This window comes from Rousettus aegyptiacus, unplaced genomic scaffold (genome assembly GCF_014176215.1).
Source record: "Rousettus aegyptiacus isolate mRouAeg1 unplaced genomic scaffold, mRouAeg1.p scaffold_m13_p_11, whole genome shotgun sequence".
NCBI lineage: Eukaryota > Metazoa > Chordata > Mammalia > Chiroptera > Pteropodidae > Rousettus > Rousettus aegyptiacus.
Window position 1 is genome coordinate 47,586,783 of NW_023416286.1, and position 22,280 is coordinate 47,609,062.

General features: G+C 36.4%; 1 protein-coding gene across 4 annotated transcripts; it reads left to right on the forward strand.

The window, feature by feature from the left end:
- The first annotated feature begins 3 nt into the window (after positions 1 to 3).
- Positions 4 to 22,259, forward strand: PCID2 (PCI domain containing 2). 4 transcript variants are annotated; one of them, XM_016151926.2, is made up of 15 exons: positions 79 to 102; positions 1,768 to 1,835; positions 5,752 to 5,841; positions 6,498 to 6,571; positions 7,665 to 7,730; positions 8,690 to 8,731; positions 9,749 to 9,803; positions 11,217 to 11,320; positions 16,844 to 16,919; positions 17,636 to 17,777; positions 18,989 to 19,089; positions 20,036 to 20,109; positions 20,321 to 20,446; positions 21,329 to 21,452; positions 21,804 to 22,259. In XM_016151926.2, exons 4-15 carry the CDS (start codon positions 6,552 to 6,554, stop codon positions 21,891 to 21,893), a joined length of 1,020 nt encoding a protein of 339 aa, XP_016007412.1. In that variant the 5' UTR covers positions 79 to 102; positions 1,768 to 1,835; positions 5,752 to 5,841; positions 6,498 to 6,551; the 3' UTR covers positions 21,894 to 22,259. The 4 variants fall into 4 exon arrangements, with proteins under 4 accessions (XP_016007409.1, XP_016007410.1, XP_016007412.1 ...); XM_016151923.2 differs by lacking the exon at positions 1,768 to 1,835 and having other exon boundaries at positions 4 to 102; XM_016151925.2 differs by lacking the exon at positions 79 to 102 and having other exon boundaries at positions 143 to 1,835.
- The last annotated feature ends 21 nt before the right edge of the window (positions 22,260 to 22,280 follow it).

Sequence of the window (22,280 nt, forward strand, 5' to 3'; positions counted from 1 at the left end):
CGCGAGCCGGAAGTGACGCGCGTCCCAGTGCGCATGCTCTGCTCGGTCCCGGCGGTGGGCGCCGCCATGGCGCACATTACTATTAACCAGTACCTGCAGCAGGTAACGTTCGGCCGGCCCCATTGCGAGCCGTCTGCAGGGTCTACTCATTCCCTTTGCCTGCTAGACTTTGGGGGCCGAGTGGGCGGCCGTCACGTGTGTGGCCGAGGTGTGCAATGCCTGCCCCGCTGAGTCTGCTCGCTGACTGCGCCTGAGCCCTTGGCCTCCAGACGGGAAGCAGTGACGATTGAAGCAAGCACATTACTGTGTTTCTTGGCGACCCAGGAGTCCTCCGATGGTCGTTGCTTTCAGTTTAGGGATGTGTGTGTGTGTGTGTGTGTGTGTGTGTGTGTGTGTGTGTGTGTGTGTTTGGGATGGGGGTCCTAGCCCTAGAGGATGCTGAAGGACCCGTTAGCCACGCGAAGGAGTCGAAGTTCAGCCTTTGTGTAGTCTTTGAAGGCCTGACCTAAGGGCCTGACTTCGAGTTTTGTTTCGGACAGTGGTGGAAGTAGATGAAAATAGCAAATAGTTCCGGCTGCCAGCCTCTAGTCATGTCTCCGTATAGTACAAGCTTCGCGTTAACACTTTATATACCTCGGGAAATGTCTCACAGTTTTGTCCATACAATCTGTAAATGGCAGCAGCATACTTCAGGTGTAGGTATTTATGGGTTCAAAGCTTGCTTTCTGTCTACTAAACTATGCTAATTCGCAGACTTAGAACTGTGGTCTTATTTAAAGTCTTTAATAAGGTTTTATCTAAGGATAAGGAAAAGAGGAAATGGATTTTAAAAGTATCTGAACATTACCAAGAGTTGGCGATTAAGAAATGTGCAATTGAGGGACAGGGAGGAGTCAAGCATGAGTCCTGGATTTCTAGCTTAGGCAACAGATGAGCAGAACAGATCCGAAGATAAAACTTAATATAGTCCGGACACGTTAAATTGGAGGTGTCTGTTGACACCCAGGTAAAGCTATCTAGTTAGCAGCTGCATATAGTCAGAGGTGATTGGGAACGTTAGTTGCTTAAATGAGAAAAGTGGTTAAAATAAGAATCATGAAAAAAACAGATACATGTTTTTTAACTTAAAACGTACAAATATGCATTCATTTGCCAATCTTTTGACTGAGGTCTAAAACCTTTTCTTTAAGGATAGTTCTACTGTGGCTTTATCTTTGCAGAGTTAACAATTTTCAAGATCAGCTTACTTAAGGCCGAGCAAGTATGTAGACATTGGAGAACCAATATGGATATAGAATCACTCTAGAATTTTATGTTTTTCTTAACCTTTTACATTGCCATACGTAGTTCCATTTCTTTTTCTTTTTCTATTCTGGGTGCCTTGAATGGTGTCTGACTAATGTGGATGCTCAATACAATTTGTCCACTGCGTAAATGGAGGCAGGTAGAAGGGGACGAAGCTTGCCATAGGCTGGGTGATAAAGCCTAGTGATCTGCCAGTGCTCAGAGCACTCAGTCTAGTGAAGAGTAAAGTTAAGATTAAAGTGCTGTTCTGTCTAACTCTGTTTCATATTCCTGTTTCATCAAATTACCTTGGTCTTGTTCTCTACATTCTCAGAGGAGCACTCTGAGAATCTCCTTTAATTGTCTATCTTATTTGATGAAACTGTTTGGAGTGATGATGAGAAGAACAATTAGTGCTTGTTAAATGGTTATTAAGAACCAGGAACTGTTGTATATAGTAACTCGTTATCACTGTTTTTATAGGACGTAGCAGGTCCATTGCAAGCCATATTTTACAGAGGAGGTATGGTGGCTTCTAAGGTCACTGGCAAGTAAGTAGCACAATAAAACCAGGAGTTCCAGCTCCAGTGTTCATGCTCTTAACATGAAGCTCACTGCCTCTGTTAGCCCAAGTTTCAGTCAACTTTTTCTGTCCTCAACAGTACCTGCCTGTTTCTAAGTTTCCGTAGTATATTGTTTCTTGAATCTCAGTAACCTTGTCAACTTGGATACATACATCTCCATTCCTTATTTGACACTTTCACAACATTCTCAGCCAACAGATACCTGTGGACAAGTGTCCTGTCTTTCATTTCCCATGGTCTCTGTAATCACTTCTGAATAGCTGTTAGGTCTGGGGTTTGATTTTGTCCTCCTCATAAGCTTATGAGTTCTGTAAGTTTCATGGATGCTGTGGGAACATGTGATTTCTGGGTCAGAGACCAAGGACTTTATTTCTTAACATGGCAAGCAGCATGGCATCAACATGTTGATACTGGTTCCTCTGGGTCCCAAGTCCCACAGGTGATGTTATGGGCTCAGAAGGGTACTTGTATAGGCATCAAGTGAAAAACACTGCACTTGGAGAATCCACCCATTTGATAGCAGGCAGTAAGTCAGTTTGTTTTTGTCCAGGGTCGGGGATGTGGGGAGAATTTCTTGAGGTGACCTGCCACTTAAAGTAGCAACCCTAGTGAAAGAGCTAGCAATCAGAGTCTAATTTATCAGACATTTGCCCATTTATTCTTTTAAAATTGTTGTTCTACTTAGAAAAAGATCAGTTTGCATATCCAGAAGTAGATCACATTTCTAGGCTTTCATTCTTTGGTCCATTTTACAAACTCTTATTTCAAATGGCAAGTTGCTTTTTAAAAACTGTGTTTACATTTAAAATTTTTATTTTCCTCCCAACTTTTATTCTGAAAAATTTCAAACCTATAGAAAAGTTGAAAGTACAGTGTATACCCCTCACCTGATATACCATGTTTGCCTTTTCTGTCCCTCTGGGCATGTGTGTACTTATCTTCCCTGAACCATTCAAAAGAAAGTTACTGACACCATGGCCCTTTACTGTGCATTCACCTAGCAGCAGAGCGGTTTTACTGTATAACTGCAGTGCCTGTAGTATACTCAAGAAATTTAACATCAGTATTAACATCATTATTTTCTAATATAGAATCTGTGGTTTAATTTTCCGTGTGTTCTTTCGAACTTTTATAAAACCAGGATCCAGCGAGATCACACACTGCATTGTTTTTATCTTGTTTGTTTTGTTTTGTTTTTGTTTTTGTTCTCTTTAAAAGAGTCTTGTCCTTTTTTAGGAGGAGCTGTCTTTTATGACCTTTAACCTTTTTTTAAATGTCCAGGCCAGCTGACTTGTAGATATCTCACAATCTGCCTTTGACTGTTTCCTAATGATTAGATTCATGTTGCTTTTGATAATATGGATTTCTCATAGCCTCACCTTAAGAGGCACACATCGGTGATACTAACTGATTCACTAGGTTAAAGATATGTCCATCAGATGGTCCAGGGTCGAGGTACCTTTTCTTTTGTAATTTGTAATCTGTTGAGGGTACTAGGAGAAACCAGGAACATACTGTTCCCTGAGACTCTTTCACAAAATGGTTTTAACTTTCATTTGGGGCCCTTTTTGAAGTCGGTTATTGCATCAGTATTTGCCAAGTGGTGATTTTCTATCATTCTTTCTACATTTATTAGTATTTCATCAATTAAAAAATGCTTTTCCTTATGCTCCTCTTTTAAAAAGTATTATTATGGATTATTTTTAATGCCAAGTTATCCAGTACCAATATTAAGAATACTATGCTTTTCGAAGCTCAAATTGTTCTAGATTCGGCCACTGGTTTCTGTGGCTTTTTTATAGGTCTTCATCCTTCTTTGAGCCCTACTTTTTTGGCACAGTAGTATCTTCCAGGCTTACCTAGTTCTTTCCCTTTCCCAGTGCTCAATCAGCTGTTTCTCCAGGGAGCTCTGGTTTCCTTTAGTGGGGAATGGAATTTAGAAAACTATTCTGGGTGCTAGGTGTACTCCTTGCTACTGAGAGTCATTACTTCTAGACCTTTTTAGAGGACAGAGTAAATGTATTTTTGAGGAATTATGAGTTCCCAAAGTAGATGATTCCGCTGTAGACCAGATTGGAGCCTGGAGGATAGAAGGTGACCAGCGGCAGCCAAGATAGAGAAGTTATTTCTAGAAGTGCCCAGGGCCAGAATGCTTCACCTAGTGAGCTTTGTAGTCCCTGACTGGGGCCCACGGGGGTGCTGCTAAACAGAGGTGCCCCTGGGTGCTGCATGGTCTAGTGAGAGGTGTTTAAATAAAAGGCTAAAGCTTCCAGGACATGACATTAACAGTGACTGAAGCAGGTGGCTGACTGGGTTGCCCATTATCTTAGTGTCCACTGAGGGACGGACCAGTTCTTTAAGATAGTCTGTTGCCGTCCTTCTGTTTTCCTACACACACACCCACGTCATGATGATGGGAACTCTGGCAGCCTTTATTAGCTTCCTTGAGGTAAGGGTACCTATGGGACAAATATTCTGTGGTTACTCAGAAGACGTCAATAAGTAAACCTGCACGAGTATATCCTGTTTCTTGTTGTAAAGTAAATCCTTAGAAGTGGGATTGCTGGCTCAAAATATAAGTGCTTATATAGTTTTGTCGAATAGTCAAGTGGAAAATTCTTTATTAGATAAGGCGGTGTACTTAGTCGGTTCCCTAAGTGATACAACAGATGAGGAATTGGAGCCCCTTGCTGTCCTGGTCACTTATGCCTCCATTTCTTCTGGCTGCAGGTGCCTGGGCATAGGATGAAGGAGTAGGAGTGTGTTCTCTTTAGTGGGCATACCAAACAGTGTCCATAAGTGGATGCCACTTCACCCTTCCCCAGCAATGTGTGAGAGTTTCAGTTGCTTTATATTCTTGGAGTGCTTAGTTTGGTCAGCCTTTTCAATTTTAACTCTTCAGTGGGCAAAAAAGATGTCCTCTTGCAGTTTACTGGTGGCTAGGAATGTGAGCCCCTTCTCATTTGGATATTCTTTATGATATCCCTGGTAGGAGTCTTATGTGGGCATAAAATTTACATATTTAATTTTATTGTAGAAAAGTTATACTATGCACCTTTGTACTTAGCTTTATTTTCACTTATACAGTTAGGATTTTTATGTCATTTTTGGTAAATATAATTTAAAAATTTGCTTTTCTAATTACACGTATCTGCTGTAACACAGTCTTACAGTATAGAAATATGTAAAATAAAAGTCTCCTTAGTCCCCACCCCACTGACCAAGGGGTCAGCTAGTGTGGCATGGCCTGCATGTCTTCTTGTTCTTACATATCATACATACTTTTTTTCTTCCCAGGTAATGTTATGCAGTTTCCTGTAACTAACTCTTTTTTTTCTTTTCCTTGTTTTTGCTTAACAGGAAGCACACTCTCCCTTGTTATTATATGTAGATATGTTTCATTCTATTTCACAGCACACAGCTACCTATTGTATGACTGTGACAACATTCATTTAGCCATTACTGTTCCCATTTTTATTACATATTTAGGTTGAATAGAAGTCTTTTGAATTTTAGAAATACGTGATGTATAAGGTCTTCTTTCCTCTATAAACTGTGTGAGTGAATTTTCAAATGTTTGCTGGTATGACCGAGTAAATGAGAATAATTTACTTTCATTAATAACCAAATTATAAACTAGCTTATTTTGCTTTTTCATAGTTTTTAACAGTAAATCACCTGTTTATTTGCCTCCAGAAGATCTCATTTTGAAATGTAGTTATTGTTTGCTGGCTAAAGAGAATACTGACTTATTATATTTTAATTATTGACTCCTTTCAAAGTAGGGAACATGAATTTTAGTGGTATACAATGTGTTGTTTAGGTTCTATTAGAATAGAGTGTTTTATTTTCTCATTAGCATTTCTCTTCTCAAATGCTTCAGGTCTACGAAGCAATCGACACGAGAGATGGGGCATCCTGTGCAGAGCTGGTATCTTTCAAGCACCCTCATGTTGCCAACCCACGGCTTCAGGTAGTTGAAAGGACTATGCACACAGAGAGGGTTACAGGGTAACTGAGTTCCTAAGAAAAGTTTTAGTGTTTGAGTTTATATATTGGTAATTATATTTGGCAGCTTATAAGCTGCACTTCAGCATTAATTTTATTTTTATCATTTTTCTTCTTATTTAGTTGGCCTCTCCAGAAGAGAAGTGTAAACCAGTTTCTGGAGTAGAAGCAGGCTTTTTTTTTTTTTTTTTTTTTTTTTTTAATTTAAAGTTCCCTAGGTTGTTCTAATGTGCAGAACACATCAAAAACCATTCCCTAAATAGAAATTAGTGCCAGAGACTTAATGAGACTCAAGGTCAGCTTGCTGGCCAGACACTCCATAGTTGGTGTTATGTGCTTCCTATTGCATCTGGGGTATACACATCTGTTTGCCCATTTGCAATCTAAGGCTGAGTTCTTCAGTATAAAATTCCCTATTAACCTTCCATCTGATGGTTCCATTCACTGGTAGCCATTGTCTGAATTATTTTATTAGAATGGTGATTTTTCTGATGATGTAATTTTTCCATCCAACATGTACATTTGTATTATATCAATATCAGAGTAGTATCATTTCTTTCTAAACATTGCATTCTTTCCATGTCTATTAATTTTATTTTTATCATTTTTCTTCTTACTTAGTTGGCCTCTCCAGAAGAGAAGTGTCAACAAGTTTTGGAACCCCCTTATGATGAAATGTTTGCAGCTCATTTAAGGTGAGGAAGTGAAACAAGTCAATCTTGAAATAGCTCAATTGACTAGGGATTTTATTTAACATTATCTAATGCTTGAAGCAGATAATTACTTACTTTGAAAAAGTAGAAAAGTGTCTTTTAATTTCACTTTGGTAAAGCTTGTGAAAATTTTGTGAAGTTTAAAAAGTTTAAAATTTTAAGAATTTTTTTCATTTCAAGGATGATCTATGTTTTTAAAAGTTAAAATTATATTGCGATTATGTATCTTTATGTCTTGTGTGATACTATAAAAAAAATCACTTGATATTAGTCATATTGGCTGTATAGTGGTCTTTCATTTAATAGAGCCCACCATTGGATTGTGTTTTTCATGGACATATGTCTGTTTTTTAATCTCTTTTCCTTGCTGGGAAAGAAACTGGAGCTGAGCAGAGAAATGAAATGTTGCTTTTTATTTACATTTCATTTCAGTAGAAATGGTTTATCTCTAAACTATCAAATCGGACAAACTTCATGTCCTTAAAGTATGTGATGTTTGATTGCCTTCCTGCCTACAGTACCTTCAGTGTTTCAGAGGAGGCTTGGGTGAGGCGGGGAAGGGGTATAGATCTGTGAGATCTTTAGAAAAGTTGGGATACCAGTGTATTCTTTGTAGTGTGAGGCACCTTGTGATTTCCCAGTTCTGTGTAGTGTGCCATTAGCCTCCAGATTCAGTGATGAACTAATACCAACTCTACCAAGCTAGGCATCTAGTTAGAGGGTCATCAGCCATTGATACAGTAGAAATGCTATACTGTATTATCAGTACATGTTATTAATAAAACCTACTGGCAGCTAGGTTTCTCCTGGGACTTTAAAGAATAGTCTCAAAACTTAACATGGGATTTTATCTTATATCAACTCATTTTATTTCAAATAATTGTTTTTCTTATCTTTTTTCAACTGTTGTAGCCTGCCAAACAGGAGGTCCAGCTTTCACTGAGGATCAGCTTAGAACTGGAGTGTTTGGGATGGAATTAAGATGTGTGGTCTACTTAGTTTACTCCTAGGTTTTTCATCCTATAAATGCAGTTTTTGCTGCCTCTATTCTCAGTCCTCAATCTTTCTTTTTCAGGTGCACTTACGCGGTAGGGAACCATGACTTCATAGAGGCATACAAATGCCAAACTGTCATCGTCCAATATCTTTTGTTGTTTGTTAACTGTTTCAGTTTATAGCAGATACAGTGGATTATTTAGGGCTTAAGATCTTGAAACATTGGGCCAATTTTATTCATCCCTTTAATTAAAACCTTCTGAAGAGAAATGTCTTAACTATTTCACGCAAGTACTTAAATTTAGCATAAATCTTAAGACTGTCATCCAGTTATTTATCCAGTAAAGAAGAACACTGGTTGATTAAGAAGTTTATTTAATTCAGTTGTGAAAAGTAATATTTTATTGCCTTTAAGACATTAAATATAGGTATAGGGATCAGTTAATTCTGCTTGGTGAAATAGCAGAACTCCAGAATCTGGGCATAGGTGGACAGGAGTGGACTCAACATGTATCATCACTTAATTGCAGTTACTAAGACCTTAATCAAGCTAATATCTGACTTAAAGCATTTAAGTGCTATTGCATAGCTAAGGCCCTAGTCAGTGAGTGTCCTAGTATTTAAATGTATCTCTAAACTTTAGTTTGCTTATTTTTTAAAATTATTTTGTTTAAATGTACACAGAAGAGAGTTGTTTGCTAACTAGCTAAATCTCCTTTGAAGTCAAGAATTCTGTAATCGATGAATTAAATTTTATACTACAGATTCTATATCCCATTATATAGAACTTGTGATCACCTGAGCTCAGAGAAGCCAAATAAAATGTTTGAGATTGCTAAAAAATCTTATAACAATAGTCTTTTTCTTACTTTCAAGAAAATATGTATGAAATAAATATATTTAGTATACTCATACCTTATGATACTCAGATATTTATTAGTGGGCTTATACATTTTTTTCTTCAAGAACTTACTGCTATGAGTTCACATAATTTTCTAAATGGTGAGCTATATTCCTTAAAATTTAAGATTCTTCTTATCCTTTATACTTGTCATTTGTAGCATTTTTTGAATTTTACATGTCATATGTTCCTTAATATAGTACATCATTCCTAAGGGCATTTCAGGCCCACAAAGAAGAAAACTGGTAAGTATGAACAAAAACAGCTAGTATTTAGCTGATAGTGTGCTCTTCATCAATACATACTAAAAAAATTTGTCCTAAATGTCTGTGTATTATGTTTTCTATGTGGATATTTAATATCATATATTGACATGATAATATCAATGTGGATAATGGAGTGTTAATAGTCAGTATAAGATTAAATGGCAGATTAACCAGATTATTTTCAGTGTGTTTATATAATTTGAAGTATTACTTTTATTTTAGCCCTTCAGTGCCCTAAAATATTTATTAAATACTATTTTTCCCCTTCAGTTGTCAATTTTGAACTTACTTTTGGTTTTAAACTTGTAGATCAACTACACTTCATTTGGGGGTGACGTGATACATAGTAATTGGCTTATTTTACATTGCTTGTCAAACTAATTCATAATTTTATGAAGTATTAACAAACTGTAGGTAAATACTGAAATTTCATTTATACTAAAATAACTGAAGCCTTGCAAATAACCTTTTCTGGAAAAAATAAAAATGAAAAAAACCACCCCCTTTTTAAATGAAGGCTTACCTTAACCCGTGAAAGGAAGACCAATACTGCCAGCAAGATTTTTAAAAAACTGTTTTATGACATTTTGTCTATTGCATACTCGTTGCTGTTAGGAAATCTTACTAAACCATATCTCGTTTTAATGGAGTTGTTTAGTAGGAACTGAGGGGGAGGGAAGATGTCCAGGGAACAGTATGAGGAGGTCCTGCCTCAGACTAAGGACCCCTAGATGGATCAGGATCTAGGCCTCTGAGGAGGGTCTGGAGCAGTAAGTGTGGAGCACTTCAATGTCTGACCTCTGTGTTGATCAGAAAGCCCAGGGTAGCCAGCCCTGATGGAAGGTGAGGCAGGTAACAGTAGCATTGGATTCTTGGAGGGATGCTGACTCCCATTCTGGGTAATAGCCCTGGGTGATGGTGTCATTCTCACTTCTGGTAATGGACTCTCTGACCTCATAGCCTCTTCAAACACGTTTGCTTTTTTTGCCCCCGTAGGGCTCTGCCTGTCATGTATGCAGTAGCACTTGACCTTAGAGTATTTGCCAATAATGTAAGTTCAATTTTTATTACTATTGTTTTAAAACCCAGGCTTGGTAACTGTCTCTTGCTTATTTTCATGTCATTCTTTCCAAAAGTTTTGTGGAATGAATTGGGGTGGGATATATCAAGTATAAAGAGCAAAAAAACAGGGAATGTCTTAACTCATTGTTCTTTTTGGGTTGATATGAACAGATTTAAATAAACATTGGTTTTTTTCACATTGTAGATATAGAGGGAGTTATTTCTGTATATGGTTAACCATTTATGGCACATAATATTTTTTAAGGGGGTGGAGCAATAATAGATGGCGATTCTGCATTCTCTTCTACTGTTAAGATGTGGCCTGTCCTGTCTTGAAGAAATCCACCTTTATGTAGATCGAGGCAGTAGTTTCTGCCATGAGGAGGTAAAGACCCTGGATTTTATGGAGTTGATGTCCCCTTGGGAGTCAGCATAAGCCAGTATTGGAGCAACTTTTCTCAAAGTTTTGGTCCTAAGACCCTTTTACAGTTTTTAAATTTATCGATGACTTCTGATTCTGGACAGGATGGAGTAGGCAGCTTTTTCCTATTTCTCTTGCTGGGAATTTTAAAGCCAAAATGGTTCTGAGAGGTGGAGAGAAGGGAAACAGTGAGCGGCGAGTTTCCTGCATTTCCTTTTTGCCTCCTGCCTGCTCTAGCTTGGGTCTTAGAGAAGCCTGAAACTCAAGAACACCAACAGGCAGAGTTGATTGCTAGATTGTAGATGTTGTTAAGGTTAGGATGACTACTAGTTCATTTTGGTGCCCCTGGAGAAGCTCTAGTGGTTTTACCTCTAATTGTTTTTTGCATCATCAGTGCGATGTCAATATTGTAAAGGGAAATAATGGTTTAGTGTTGTTAAGAAAATGGTTTGACTATATGGATCATCTGCAGGCATCTTGAAAGCTCTCAGGAGTTCATAGACGAGCCTTTGAGAACCTATAATAGAGAGAATCTAAATAGGAGAAAACTAGTTCTTTAACCAACCTATCCTTAAAACAAGGGAAGAGTCAAAACTTGGTAATAATGACTCTGATATCTATTGAAAGTTTGGTTTCACGGGTTTTGACTAGCTGTGCAAAGGAGATGGGAAGGTCATTGATTGAGGGAAGAAAAGGTTTCTTAGCAGTGCAGGGGTACATGCAGTATAGGCTTAAAAACTGATGACTGACTTAGTAGCTTGAATTGGTTGAAGAGATTTGATTTGTGGAAAAGTTGGCATAAGCAATAGATTTCTGAGTTTCTAAAAATATTATAACACAGGCTACATAATTTCGCCAGAACCTTTTGGGACTTCGACTCTTAGATGTAGCCATTTTTGCTTTTAGCTACATTGTGATTTTCTTTTTTTCATTAAGAAATCTAGCAAATATAAAAAAGTAAATGTTTTTATATTCTATTAGGCAGATCAGCAGTTGGTAAAGAAAGGAAAAAGCAAAGTCGGGGACATGTTGGAAAAAGCAGCTGAATTGTTGATGAGCTGTTTCCGTGTCTGTGCCAGTGATACGTGAGTGAGATTTTGGAGACTGACATATGACCAGTCTCCTATACCAACACATTGCCCCTTCCTGTCCTTTGTTGTTAACATTTATTTTACTTCTACATATGTTGTCAACCCATAATCATTTTATTTTTTTGTTTTAAGTAGCTTGTTGTTTTATAAGGAAATAAGAGATAAGTAGTTTTTTACATTTATTCACATATTTACCATTTCTGGAGTTCTTTAATCCTTTTTGTTGATCTGAGGTTCTTCCTGGTACCATTTCCCTTTATTGTGAGAACTTACTTTAGCATTTTACTTTTAGTGCAGGTCTTCTCACAATTCTCTAAGCTTTAATTTTTCTGAAACTCTTTGTCTTCATTTTTGAAGGATCTTTTTTATTAGATGGAGAATTCTACATTGGCCATTTTTTTTCTTTTATCACTTTTAAAGTGTCATTCCATTAGCTTTCTTATGTCTCTGATGAGCAGTCAGTTGTCATTCTCATCAATGTTTCCTGTTATATAATGACTCTTTTTCCTTTGCCTGTTTTTCCTCTTGACTTTTGGCTTTCAGTAATTTGACCTTGTTGTACTCATGTGTTTTTGTATTATTTTTCCTATTTATGATTCATTGGGCTTCTTGGATTTGTAAGTTGATGCTTTTTATTAGATTTTTTTTTAATTTAATTTTTTACATTCCTCAACTACTTTTTGGTCCCATTTTTTCTCTTCTTTTTTTTGGGACTCTAATTACATGTATGTTAGACTGCGTGTTATTATTCCACAGAGCACTAATGTGCTGTTAATTTATTTTTTAGTCTTTTTTCCCCCCTATCTTTCCTTCATTTTGGATAATTTATATTGACCTGGTCTCAAATTGACTGTCCTTATCAGCCACTTTTTATTTTTCAGTTCTAGACTTCCTGATTCTACTTTAGAGTATCTTTCTTCTGAAAATCTCTTCAATCATTAAAAAGCATGTTTATTTAGGAGTTTTAGGAAATTGTAAAGCTAAGAAAGAAAAAGTAAAGCTTTCCATATGTAAATAAACAAAATCTCTCGACCCCAGGAAGTGTTCCAGTTTCTCATTTTTCACCACTCTGTCCCCATCAGCTCCACCTCAAAACATTCCAGCCAGGACTGGACTTAAAACAATTTCTCAGTGTTCCAGGATACTTCCCCACTGAGGCTTTCCACAAATGTTGTTTCCTTTGCCTGCCATGGCCCCTCAACTCTTCATCTGGCGGTCTCTGTTCATTTCACAGCTTTCAACCTCTCTATCACTTCTCACCACCAAACCTCAGAGTAGAAGCAGTTCTCTTTTCATCAACTTTCATAGCAGTTGGTACTTTGTGTTCATTGCCCTTATCAAAAGTAATTATTTGAACGATGTTTGTTTGCCAAATCCACGAGGGTATGTGCGTTGCTTTCACATAGCATCTCTCACACCACAGTAGCATTCAGTAAATATTTATTGTGTGGATTACATGGATACTCAGAATTCTATTTAATTGTGTATTCCTGCACAGAAGTGATCGTGGCCTTGGATTTGGCAATGGTTTTCTTAGCAGTCACACCAAAAGCACAATCAACTAAAGAAAAAATAGATAAATTTGATTTTATCAAAATTAAAACCTTGTGCTCTAAAGAATACTATCAAAAAGTAAAAAACAACCATAGAATGGGAAAAAATATTTGTAAATAATGTAACTGGTAAAGGTCCAGTATCCAGAATATACAAGGACTATTAAAACTCAATCATTAAAAGACAAATAATCCAATTAAAAATGGGCAAAGGATTTTTATAGGTATCTGCAAAGTTGCTATGGCAATGGCCAGTAAGTCCACGAAAAGATGCTCAACATCATTAGCCTTCAGGGGAATGGAAATCAAAATCACTGTGAGCTGCCTCTTTACACCCACCAGGATGACTAGAACCAAAAAGATAAACAATGCAAATGTTTACAAAGATGTGGAGAAATTAGAACCCTCATGCATTGCTGGTGGAAATGTAAAATGATACAGTCACTTTGCAAAAGTCTGGCAGTTCCTCAAATAGTTAAAAACAGTGACCATATGACCCAGCACTTTCACTCTTAGGCATAGACCCAGGAGACAGAAACAAATCTCAAGGAACAAACCTCTCCCTTAGCGTTTGCTTGGTCATATATCTCCAAAAGAGGTCATTATCGCTGGTGTCAGACTGGCAAGGACAATACCATAAGAGAATTTTATGGAATTCCCTTATGATAAAATCTGGAATAACTGATTCACCAGAAACAGCATCCACCATTTAAGGAATAATCCAAGTTACAAACTACTTGGATTTAAGTTTTTTTAAAAAAATCATACCTTTTAAGGTAGGTAGTAGAACAGTATTATTATTAGTCTGCATTTTACAGATAAGGAAAATGAACCCTAGAGAGAAAGTAAGTATCTTGTTTGAGGTCATACCACTAGTTAGTGCCTAGAATCATATTAAGGAGCTGGCAGTTATCACAAAACAGACTGATATTTTAATACTGAATTGTATTTTTATAGTATTTTAAGTATTTCTGTATGGTCACTTCTTGGTCTTAAGGAGCAATTTCTTTTTTCTCTGGCTAGTGAACAGCCTGCTTGTTTCCATATTGGGCACTTTAATTTCATGTGCTTTGACTTCATGCTACGGAATTTAGTGTTTCCAGGCAACCCGCCATTAACTTTCTCTCTCTGTAGCACCACCGTCTGTGAGAGTCTGCTAGCTCTGCCCAGGAAGAATGATTACAGAATGCAAACATGTGGCAGAATCAATTCTGAATTTTTTTTCAACGTTATATATGAAAAATTTCAAACATGCAACAATATTGAAAGAATATACAGTGAATAGCTGTATACATACTACTTCTATCGTTAATATTTTACTCTACTTGCTTTATCATCTGTTCATTTGTCTTCTATCTGTTTATCTTTTCTTTCTCATAAGTTAATTGCATACATCAGTACAGTTTCCCCTAAATAATGTAGTATGCATCAGTAAACTTTCCTCTAAATACTTTAATTTCTCTTTTGCATATTGAGGTAAAATTTACATTCAGTGAACCACGCAAATCTTAACTATGTATTCGCTGAGTTTTTTTTTTAATTAATTTTTTCACCATTTATATGAAATGTTCAGAATAAGCAGTCCTTTATTTTATATTTTTTTAAGGTGACATTGGTTAATGAAATCCAATAGGTTTCAGCTGTACACTTTAACAGTAAGGCATATATATATTTACGCTGGATGTTCACCTCCCATAGTTAGATTTCTTTCTGTCACCACGTATTTGACCCCCTTTACCCCGTCTACCTCCCCACTCCCCCCACTCTCTGGTAACCACTAGTCTATAGTCCCTGTCTATGAGTCTGTTTGTTTGTCCTGTTTATTTGTTGTTTTTAGTTTTATATCCCACCTATAAGTGCTATCATGTGATTTTCAACTTTTTCTGTCTGGCTTATTTTGCTTAGCCTGATTATCTCGAGGTCCATCCACGTTGTTGCAAATGACAGTATTTCATAACTCTTCTTACGACTGAATAATATTCCATTGTACAGAAGTACCACAGCTTCTTTAGCCAATCATCTGTCATAGGACACTTTAGTTGCTTCCGTGTCCTGGTCACTGTGAGTAATGCCGCTATGAAAATCAGTGTGCAAATATCTTTTTGAATATGGGTTTTCAAATCTTTGGGCTAAATACCCAGTAGAGGGTTTGCTGGATCATATGGTAGAATGATTCTTAGTTTTTTGAGGAAACTCCATACTGTTTTCCGTAGTGGCTGTACCAATTTGCAGTCCCCCCAGCATTGTATGAGGGTTCCTTTTCCTCCTCATCCTCTCCAGCATTTGTTATTACTTGTCCTGTTGATAATAGCTATTCTAACAGCTGTGAGATGGTATCTCATTGTGGCTTTGATTTGCATTTCCCTAATAGCTAGTGATGTTGAGCATCTTTTCAAATATTCCTTGGCCATTTGTGTGTCCTCTAGGGAGAAGTATCTATTCAGGTCCTCTGCCCATTTTTTGATTGGATCATTTGTTTTTTTATTGTTATTGAAGTTTATGAGTTCTTTGTATATTTTGGATATTAGGCTCTTATCGGAGGCATTGCTTACAAATATATTTTCTCATTCGGATGGTTGTCTCTTTATCTTGCTGACTATTTCTTTTGCTAAGCGGAAGCTTTTTACTTTGATGTAGTCCTATTCATTTACTTTTGCTTTTCTTGCCTTTGAGGTCAAATTCATAAAATTTTCTTTAAGTCCAAGGTCCTTGAATTTCATTCCTATGTTTCCTTTTATGCAATTTATTGTTTCAGGTCTTATATTCAGGTCCTTAATCCATTTTGAGTTAATTTGGTGTGTGGTAATAGATAACAGTCTAGTTTCATTCTTTTGCAGATGGCTATCCAGTTTTCTCAGCACCATTTATTGAAGAGGCTTTCCTTTCTCCACTATATGTTTTTGGCTTTTTTGTCAAAAATTATTTGCCCATGTAAATATGGGTTTACTTCTGGACTCTCGATTCTGTTCCTCTGGTCCGTGTGTCTGTTTTGCTGTCAATACCATGCTGCTTTGTAGTATAATATGAAGTCGGGCAGAGTGATGCCTCCAGCCTCGTTCTTTTTCCTCAGGATGGCTTTGGCAATTCGGGGTCTTTTGAGCTTCTATACAAATCTGATGATTTTTTTGTTCTGTTTCTTTAAAAAATGCCAATGGGATTTTGATGGGGATTGTATTAAACCTGTATAATGCTTAGATAATATGGTCATTTTTAACGATTTTGATTCTTCTAATCTAAGAATACGGAATATCTTTCCATTTCTTTGTATCTTCTTCGATTTCTTTTAATAAGGTCTTATAGTTTTCATTATATATGTCCTTCACATGTTTCGTTAGATTTATTGTTAGGTGTTTTATTTTATTTGTAGTGTATATGCTGAGTTTTGACAAGTACATACACCTGTATAATCCAAACTCCTATTGAGATATAGGACATTACCATCACCATAGAAATTTTCCTCATTCACCCTCCTCAGGCAATTCCTCACCATGGTTCTGCATTTTTTTCACTGTTGATTAGTTCTGTCTGTTTGGTAACTTCATACAAATGGACCCACCCAGTATGTGCTCTGTGTCATGCTCTTTTTGAGATTTATCCATGTCGTGTATTTTAATAGTTCATTTTGTTGTAATGGTAAGAGAAAATACTTTTTCCATTTCTCAAAATGCTTTATAACAATTAGTTTTTACATAATATCGCTGCAAACTAAGCAGCTTCCAGCTGCAGCAGAGGGAGACGAAGTGTTTTGCACAGATATTTAACTGGAGTAAGAACTCCTTGTTTGGTTTTTTTTTCAATTTGCTCCATTAGATAAGACATCTTCTTTCATAATGTTATTTCACACGTATGACTTAAGCTTTGGGATTCTATCTCAAGATATTAATTTGTTTAGGTAGTTTATTTTGTGATTTATAAATAAAATTTTGATTTCCTGTGTAATTTTATAAAAATTATCTTCCCATAGTCGTGCTGGTATAGAGGATTCTAAGAAGTGGGGGATGCTGTTTCTGGTGAATCAGTTATTCAAGATTTACTTTAAGGTATGCTTCTGTTTGAATACTTCATAAAATAGCTTAATAAATTTTCTTTCTCCCTATTTTCCCAGATACTATTTCTATTAATTATCAGCTGGCCTCCCTGGTATTGCTTGGGAGATTGTCATTACCTAACCATATTTATAAACTTAAAAGCTAACATTTGTTGAGCTCTTGCCAAGTACAAGACAGTACTGTAAATGCTTCTCATGTATCGTATTATTTAAACCTCAGCTCTATGAGGTAAGTTCCATTGGCTCCAGGGGGAACTAAGGCACCCACATACTAAGCAGTGTGCCCAGTGTGGTAAAACTGGGCTTTAAGTGAGGGGCCTCACTCTAGAGCCTTATACGTGGAATTGTAATAGAACAGTTGAACATGTGGGATGAGTGAAGAAATCATTTTTTGCCACGTGAAGTCAGCCAGGCGAAGAGCAGCTCTGTTACATACCAGCATCTAGGACCTGGCCCCTCTAGGTGGGCCTTTCATTCGCGGGGCACATCTGCCCTGGAAGCAGCTCTCTCTGAAGCACATTTTAGGGCCTTCTAAAGTGGATATAATCTGCGGTATGCAGTCTATATTTTCGTTTTTAGTATTAAATAATTTTCATCATGCATGGGTTTTGTAATTCTCTGTTTAAGGGGGCAGATGCTTAGTAAGTAGTTTATTTGTCCTACCTTTTTCTTAAAAAAATATTTTAAGTAGATTGCTGTTTATTGTAGATCAACAAACTCCATTTGTGTAAACCCCTAATCAGAGCCATCGACAGCTCAAACCTGAAAGATGATTACAGCACTGCACAGAGAGTGACATATAGGTACTATGTTGGACGGAAGGCCATGTTCGATAGTGACTTTAAGCAAGGTATGTTGTTAATCTTTTTTCCAATATTCTAAACCATAGCATGCGGAACAACATATATGATATAGTTTTATAGAACACAATTACTGCATTTTATTATTAAAGTGGAATATAGGTGTAAACCAAATCTAAGTTATATTTTTTTTGTTTATTTTTTAACTAAAGTTGTTTAAATAAAAGGAAAGTTTTAGTTGAAGTTTCTTAATCCATTCTGGGTCTCTGAAATACATGTCAGAGTCTCAGTTCTCATGAACATCTTTTTTTGTGTGAAGTAATTAAGCATAAGTATTCTCGGCATTCAATATAAGTAATCGTTTCCTCCCTTTGTGCTGCTCTTGTTTACACACGGGGCATAGAAGTTGGGGCAGCAGTTAGCTCAGCTGCCTACTTAAGGCTTAGAAATCCCACGTGGGATGCCTAAGCAAACAGCGGACTGTGTCCTTGGACTTGTGTTATCTTTGGAGTTTGTAGCCATGGATGAAGACGTCATTCATTCCATCAGAGTGGTGCTTTCATGAAATTATATTATTATGTAGTTTATACTATTAACTTTATCAAGAACATGAAGTCATTTTTGTTCTTTTTAAACTTTTTGATTAGCCGGCATGAGGTGGTTCTTTATGACCTCTTTTATTGTATTCAGACCAGATTTTTTAAACTCACTTCTTCAATAGCTATTTGCACGTGGAACAGCATAACTTCAGGCAATATAAGATACATAAAATCACTTTTCTTTCTATGAATTATATCATGTATTCTCTGATAACAAAAATAACAACTCTTTCGTAATAATCCGTTTTTTTTTTTTTTTTATTCTATAGGCTTATACAGACCAACTTTTTCTTTTACAAACATTTTCATAGATCCAGGGCTTTTGAAGAAGGACTTTTTTTGATTATTCCCTGTTGCTGCTTTTTTTCCTTAAAATAAGAATAGAAGCTTTTAAATTATATTCTATTGAAGTCTATTAAGGTATTGATATGTTTTTCATCTGAAGATTCATTGAGTCATAGTTTTGAATATCTTAACAGTAAGAAATTATTTGTAAGTATTAATGGTAGATATTTATAGTTTCTGAAAACTTCAGAGCCATTTGTGTAAGGATAAATGGTAGAATAAGGAGCAGGAAAGGAACCTCAGTAACTTCATAATATGTAGAGTATACAAAGCCTGATCAGATGCTGTTGGTCTGACTTTGGATGGTGTCTCTGCAGCTGAGGAGTACTTATCCTTTGCCTTTGAGCACTGTCATCGTTTAAGTCAGAAGAACAAAAGGATGATTCTGATATATTTACTGCCAGTAAAAATGCTATTGGTGAGTGATTGTTACACTATTCTTATAAATCCTGTTGCTCTGAAGAAGTTGATAGACTTTTTAAAATACAGCAGATGGTATATAGTTGATCACAATTTGAGTTGCATATGAGCACACCCCAAAATAGAGGACGAATAGCTTGTATGTAGCCTGAAACATGTATCTTCATGTTGGCACTTCCACATCCTTCTTGAAAGGCTTTGTCTGAATTTCCTTTCTCTGTAAAGTACCTAACTCAAGAGTTTAATGTATGTAAGACAAATAAGTACATATTATTTCTATTTCTACTCCCCCTAAAAATCTAAATTAATGGGAATGGACTAGCCAAGAAAGAAAAATATCATTTCAGCCTATCTGTAGTATCTTATTTGGTCACCAAAAGTTATTTTTGATACCTGAAAAGCAATGAGAGATAACTTGCATGTTGATTGACTGAAAGTGTTAGATAGAGCTTCCCTTCCTTCCATTTAAAATTTTCTAAAAAGTTATCTTAATAGTTCCAGATAGCTTGTTAAAACTTAAATAGTTCCGGATAGCTTGTAATGGACAAGCAATGATGTTGTACCTATCCTTCCCCACTTCTCCCTAAATTTTTAAGCTCATTCTTTTAGATGTTTCTGTATTCCTAAATCTTATACTAGTATTTCTTCAGTTATCACTCCCTCCCCCCCTGTGATATAAAGGTTAAGAGACATGAGAAGGTCAAAATCACGGTCATATGTATCTGAGTGACAAAACTGCATTATACTCAGGTTTTCTGATTTGGAGACCAGCGTTTGTTTTTTAACTAGTATACTTCGATATTTTTAATCCTTGTTCAGCTACTTTAAAAGAAAGTCTAATAAACCAAGGTGTAAGTCTTTAAAACTTAATTCCTTGATAAGAATTTTATCAAAAACAATTCTGTTAAAAATTCTTAATCTGGGAAATTAACTCTTTGTCTTAGGGTCATATGCCAACCATTGAGCTTTTGAAAAAGTATCATCTCATGCAGTTTGCTGAAGTAACCAAAGCTGTAAGGTAGAGTATTTTATCCTTTTCCATTTAGGAACTTTCAAAATATAAAATTAAGAATTTTACATTTAATAAAACATAAATGTGTATTTTAATAATATAAAGAAAATATAAGAATTGTACTAACTTTGTGGGAAAACTAATTGCTTTTTGATGCGATCTCATCCTGGGATTTTCTTTTGTGACCATGCTTGCACATCTTTCTCCTATCACCTAGTGAAGGCAACCTCCTTCTGTTGAATGAAGCTCTGACGAAACATGAGACCTTTTTTATTCGCTGTGGTATCTTCCTTATCCTTGAAAAGCTGAAGATCATCACCTACAGGAATCTTTTTAAGAAAGTGTAAGTTTAAATTTTCTTTTTAGTAAGTTTAAATTCAGTATGACACATGCAGTAGAGCTGTCAGGTTATGAAAACTGTACAGTATTGGTGCTCTGTCTTCTGAGATGGGGATGTCACTTTGTGCAGACCAGGTCCCATCACTTGTCCTTTAATTACATGGAATAAAATTAAAAAACCTCCCTGGCCTGCCTACTGCCTCATGGGCGTTGGTTCCAAACAGGTGAGTGAGTAAAGGCTCATTCATGGGAGGAATAACTCAGGTTATGTGTGGCAAAAGAGCTTTGTAACAAATATTTTTAAATGCCAGCCCTAAGAATCAAATATTTCACATTTTATCAGAGGGTGTGGGACTAATTGTTCTTTTTTTCATAATCAAATAAACGTCCCCCTGCTACTCTTATTTGTCAGAAAGTTGAATTCTGCAATTTTTTTTTTTCATGCAGCACTGGAAGTTGACTCTTCTCTAAGATCTAGTCCCAAGAGAGTTAAACTTTGAACAAAGGCAGACTTTTTATAGCTGCGGGTAGTATATCAAAAATAAAAAGGACTATATTTCATCAAATCCATAAAACACTATCCATTTTACGGTACATTCCAATCTCAGAGCTATTAAAATGTGAAATATATGCATCTTAGATTCAATGAAATAATAAATATAAAAAATTATATTTGTACTTAGTGGCTTTTTTAAATTGAAAGTCAAAATTATATTTAATAGTTTTTATTTTTAGAGTGTATCTAATAGGTGGAAGACTTTTTCATTAATTTTGAATAGTGGTTGATTAGAAGATGTGTTTTCTGCTGACTCAGTACCTTTTCTTAACCTTCAAAGTACTTGCATTCTGTTGGTAACTAGTGTGGACCTCTGTTTCCCTCTTCCAGGTACTTGTTACTCAAAACACATCAGTTATCTCTGGATGCTTTTCTAGTTGCCTTGAAATTCATGCAAGTAGAAGATGTGGACATCGACGAAGTCCAGTGTATTCTGGCTAACCTGATATACATGGTGTGTGAGCTCCTTGGTTCAGTTGAAGCATCTCCTTCCAGTAGGACTTGGTCTAGAATGTGAAGCTTTGATGTAATGGTGTTAAAGTTGTTATCTGGCCCTTTGTTTTTGTGAAGATACTTTCTGATAGAACTAATTTTATCCCAGGAAATACCATGATATTCAGAGGGTTTTAAAGAGCACGGGTGGGTAGATATAATATGTATTTCTTTATTCTCCATCACATAGTGTTTGTTCACTGTCTTCCCAATGACTTGAATTGCACTGTGATTGGGGAAGAATGCTTATACCATGGGACTAATCAGTTTTGTGACATAGAAACATAAGCCACTCTCTCTTTCTCTCCTACAGGGTCACATTAAAGGCTATATATCACATCAGCATCAGAAGCTAGTTGTTAGCAAGCAGAACCCATTCCCTCCGCTGTCTACAGTGTGTTGAATGTGAAAACAGTCCTGCGAAGGAGCATTCCTTCATGCTGATGAAGTCAGTCCTGTGCCATGGCTTTATTCTCTGCAGCCAGAATCTCTCTGGGGCTCCTTTGCTAAGGATGCTGAAACTGAATTTGCTAGCATATGTGGACACCTTGAAATCTCCATCATCACTCATGACTAATGTCATCTTCATGGAGACCTGGAATTTGCTTTTTCAGACTCCTCCTTTGGCTCTGGAGTATTGGTGAAACTTCTGTGAAGGAGGCTCTGTCTCTAAGGCAGCTATAGTTTACTTCTCCAAAAGTGTTGTTCATAAATGCATCTTTGTAACTTTTGATATAATTCTTTCTATAAAAAAGACATCCTGAATTTATACAAATGGCATATTCTTTAT

Coding starts and splice junctions, on each gene's coding strand:
- PCID2 (XM_016151923.2), top strand. CDS start 34: ATGCTCTGCTCGGTCCCGGCGGTGGGCGCCGCCATGGCGCACATTACT. Junction 5,842..6,497: donor TTGCCAACCCACGGCTTCAG/GTAGTTGAAAGG, acceptor CTTCTTACTTAG/TTGGCCTCTCCAGAAGAGAA. Junction 20,447..21,328: donor AGGAATCTTTTTAAGAAAGT/GTAAGTTTAAAT, acceptor TCCCTCTTCCAG/GTACTTGTTACTCAAAACAC.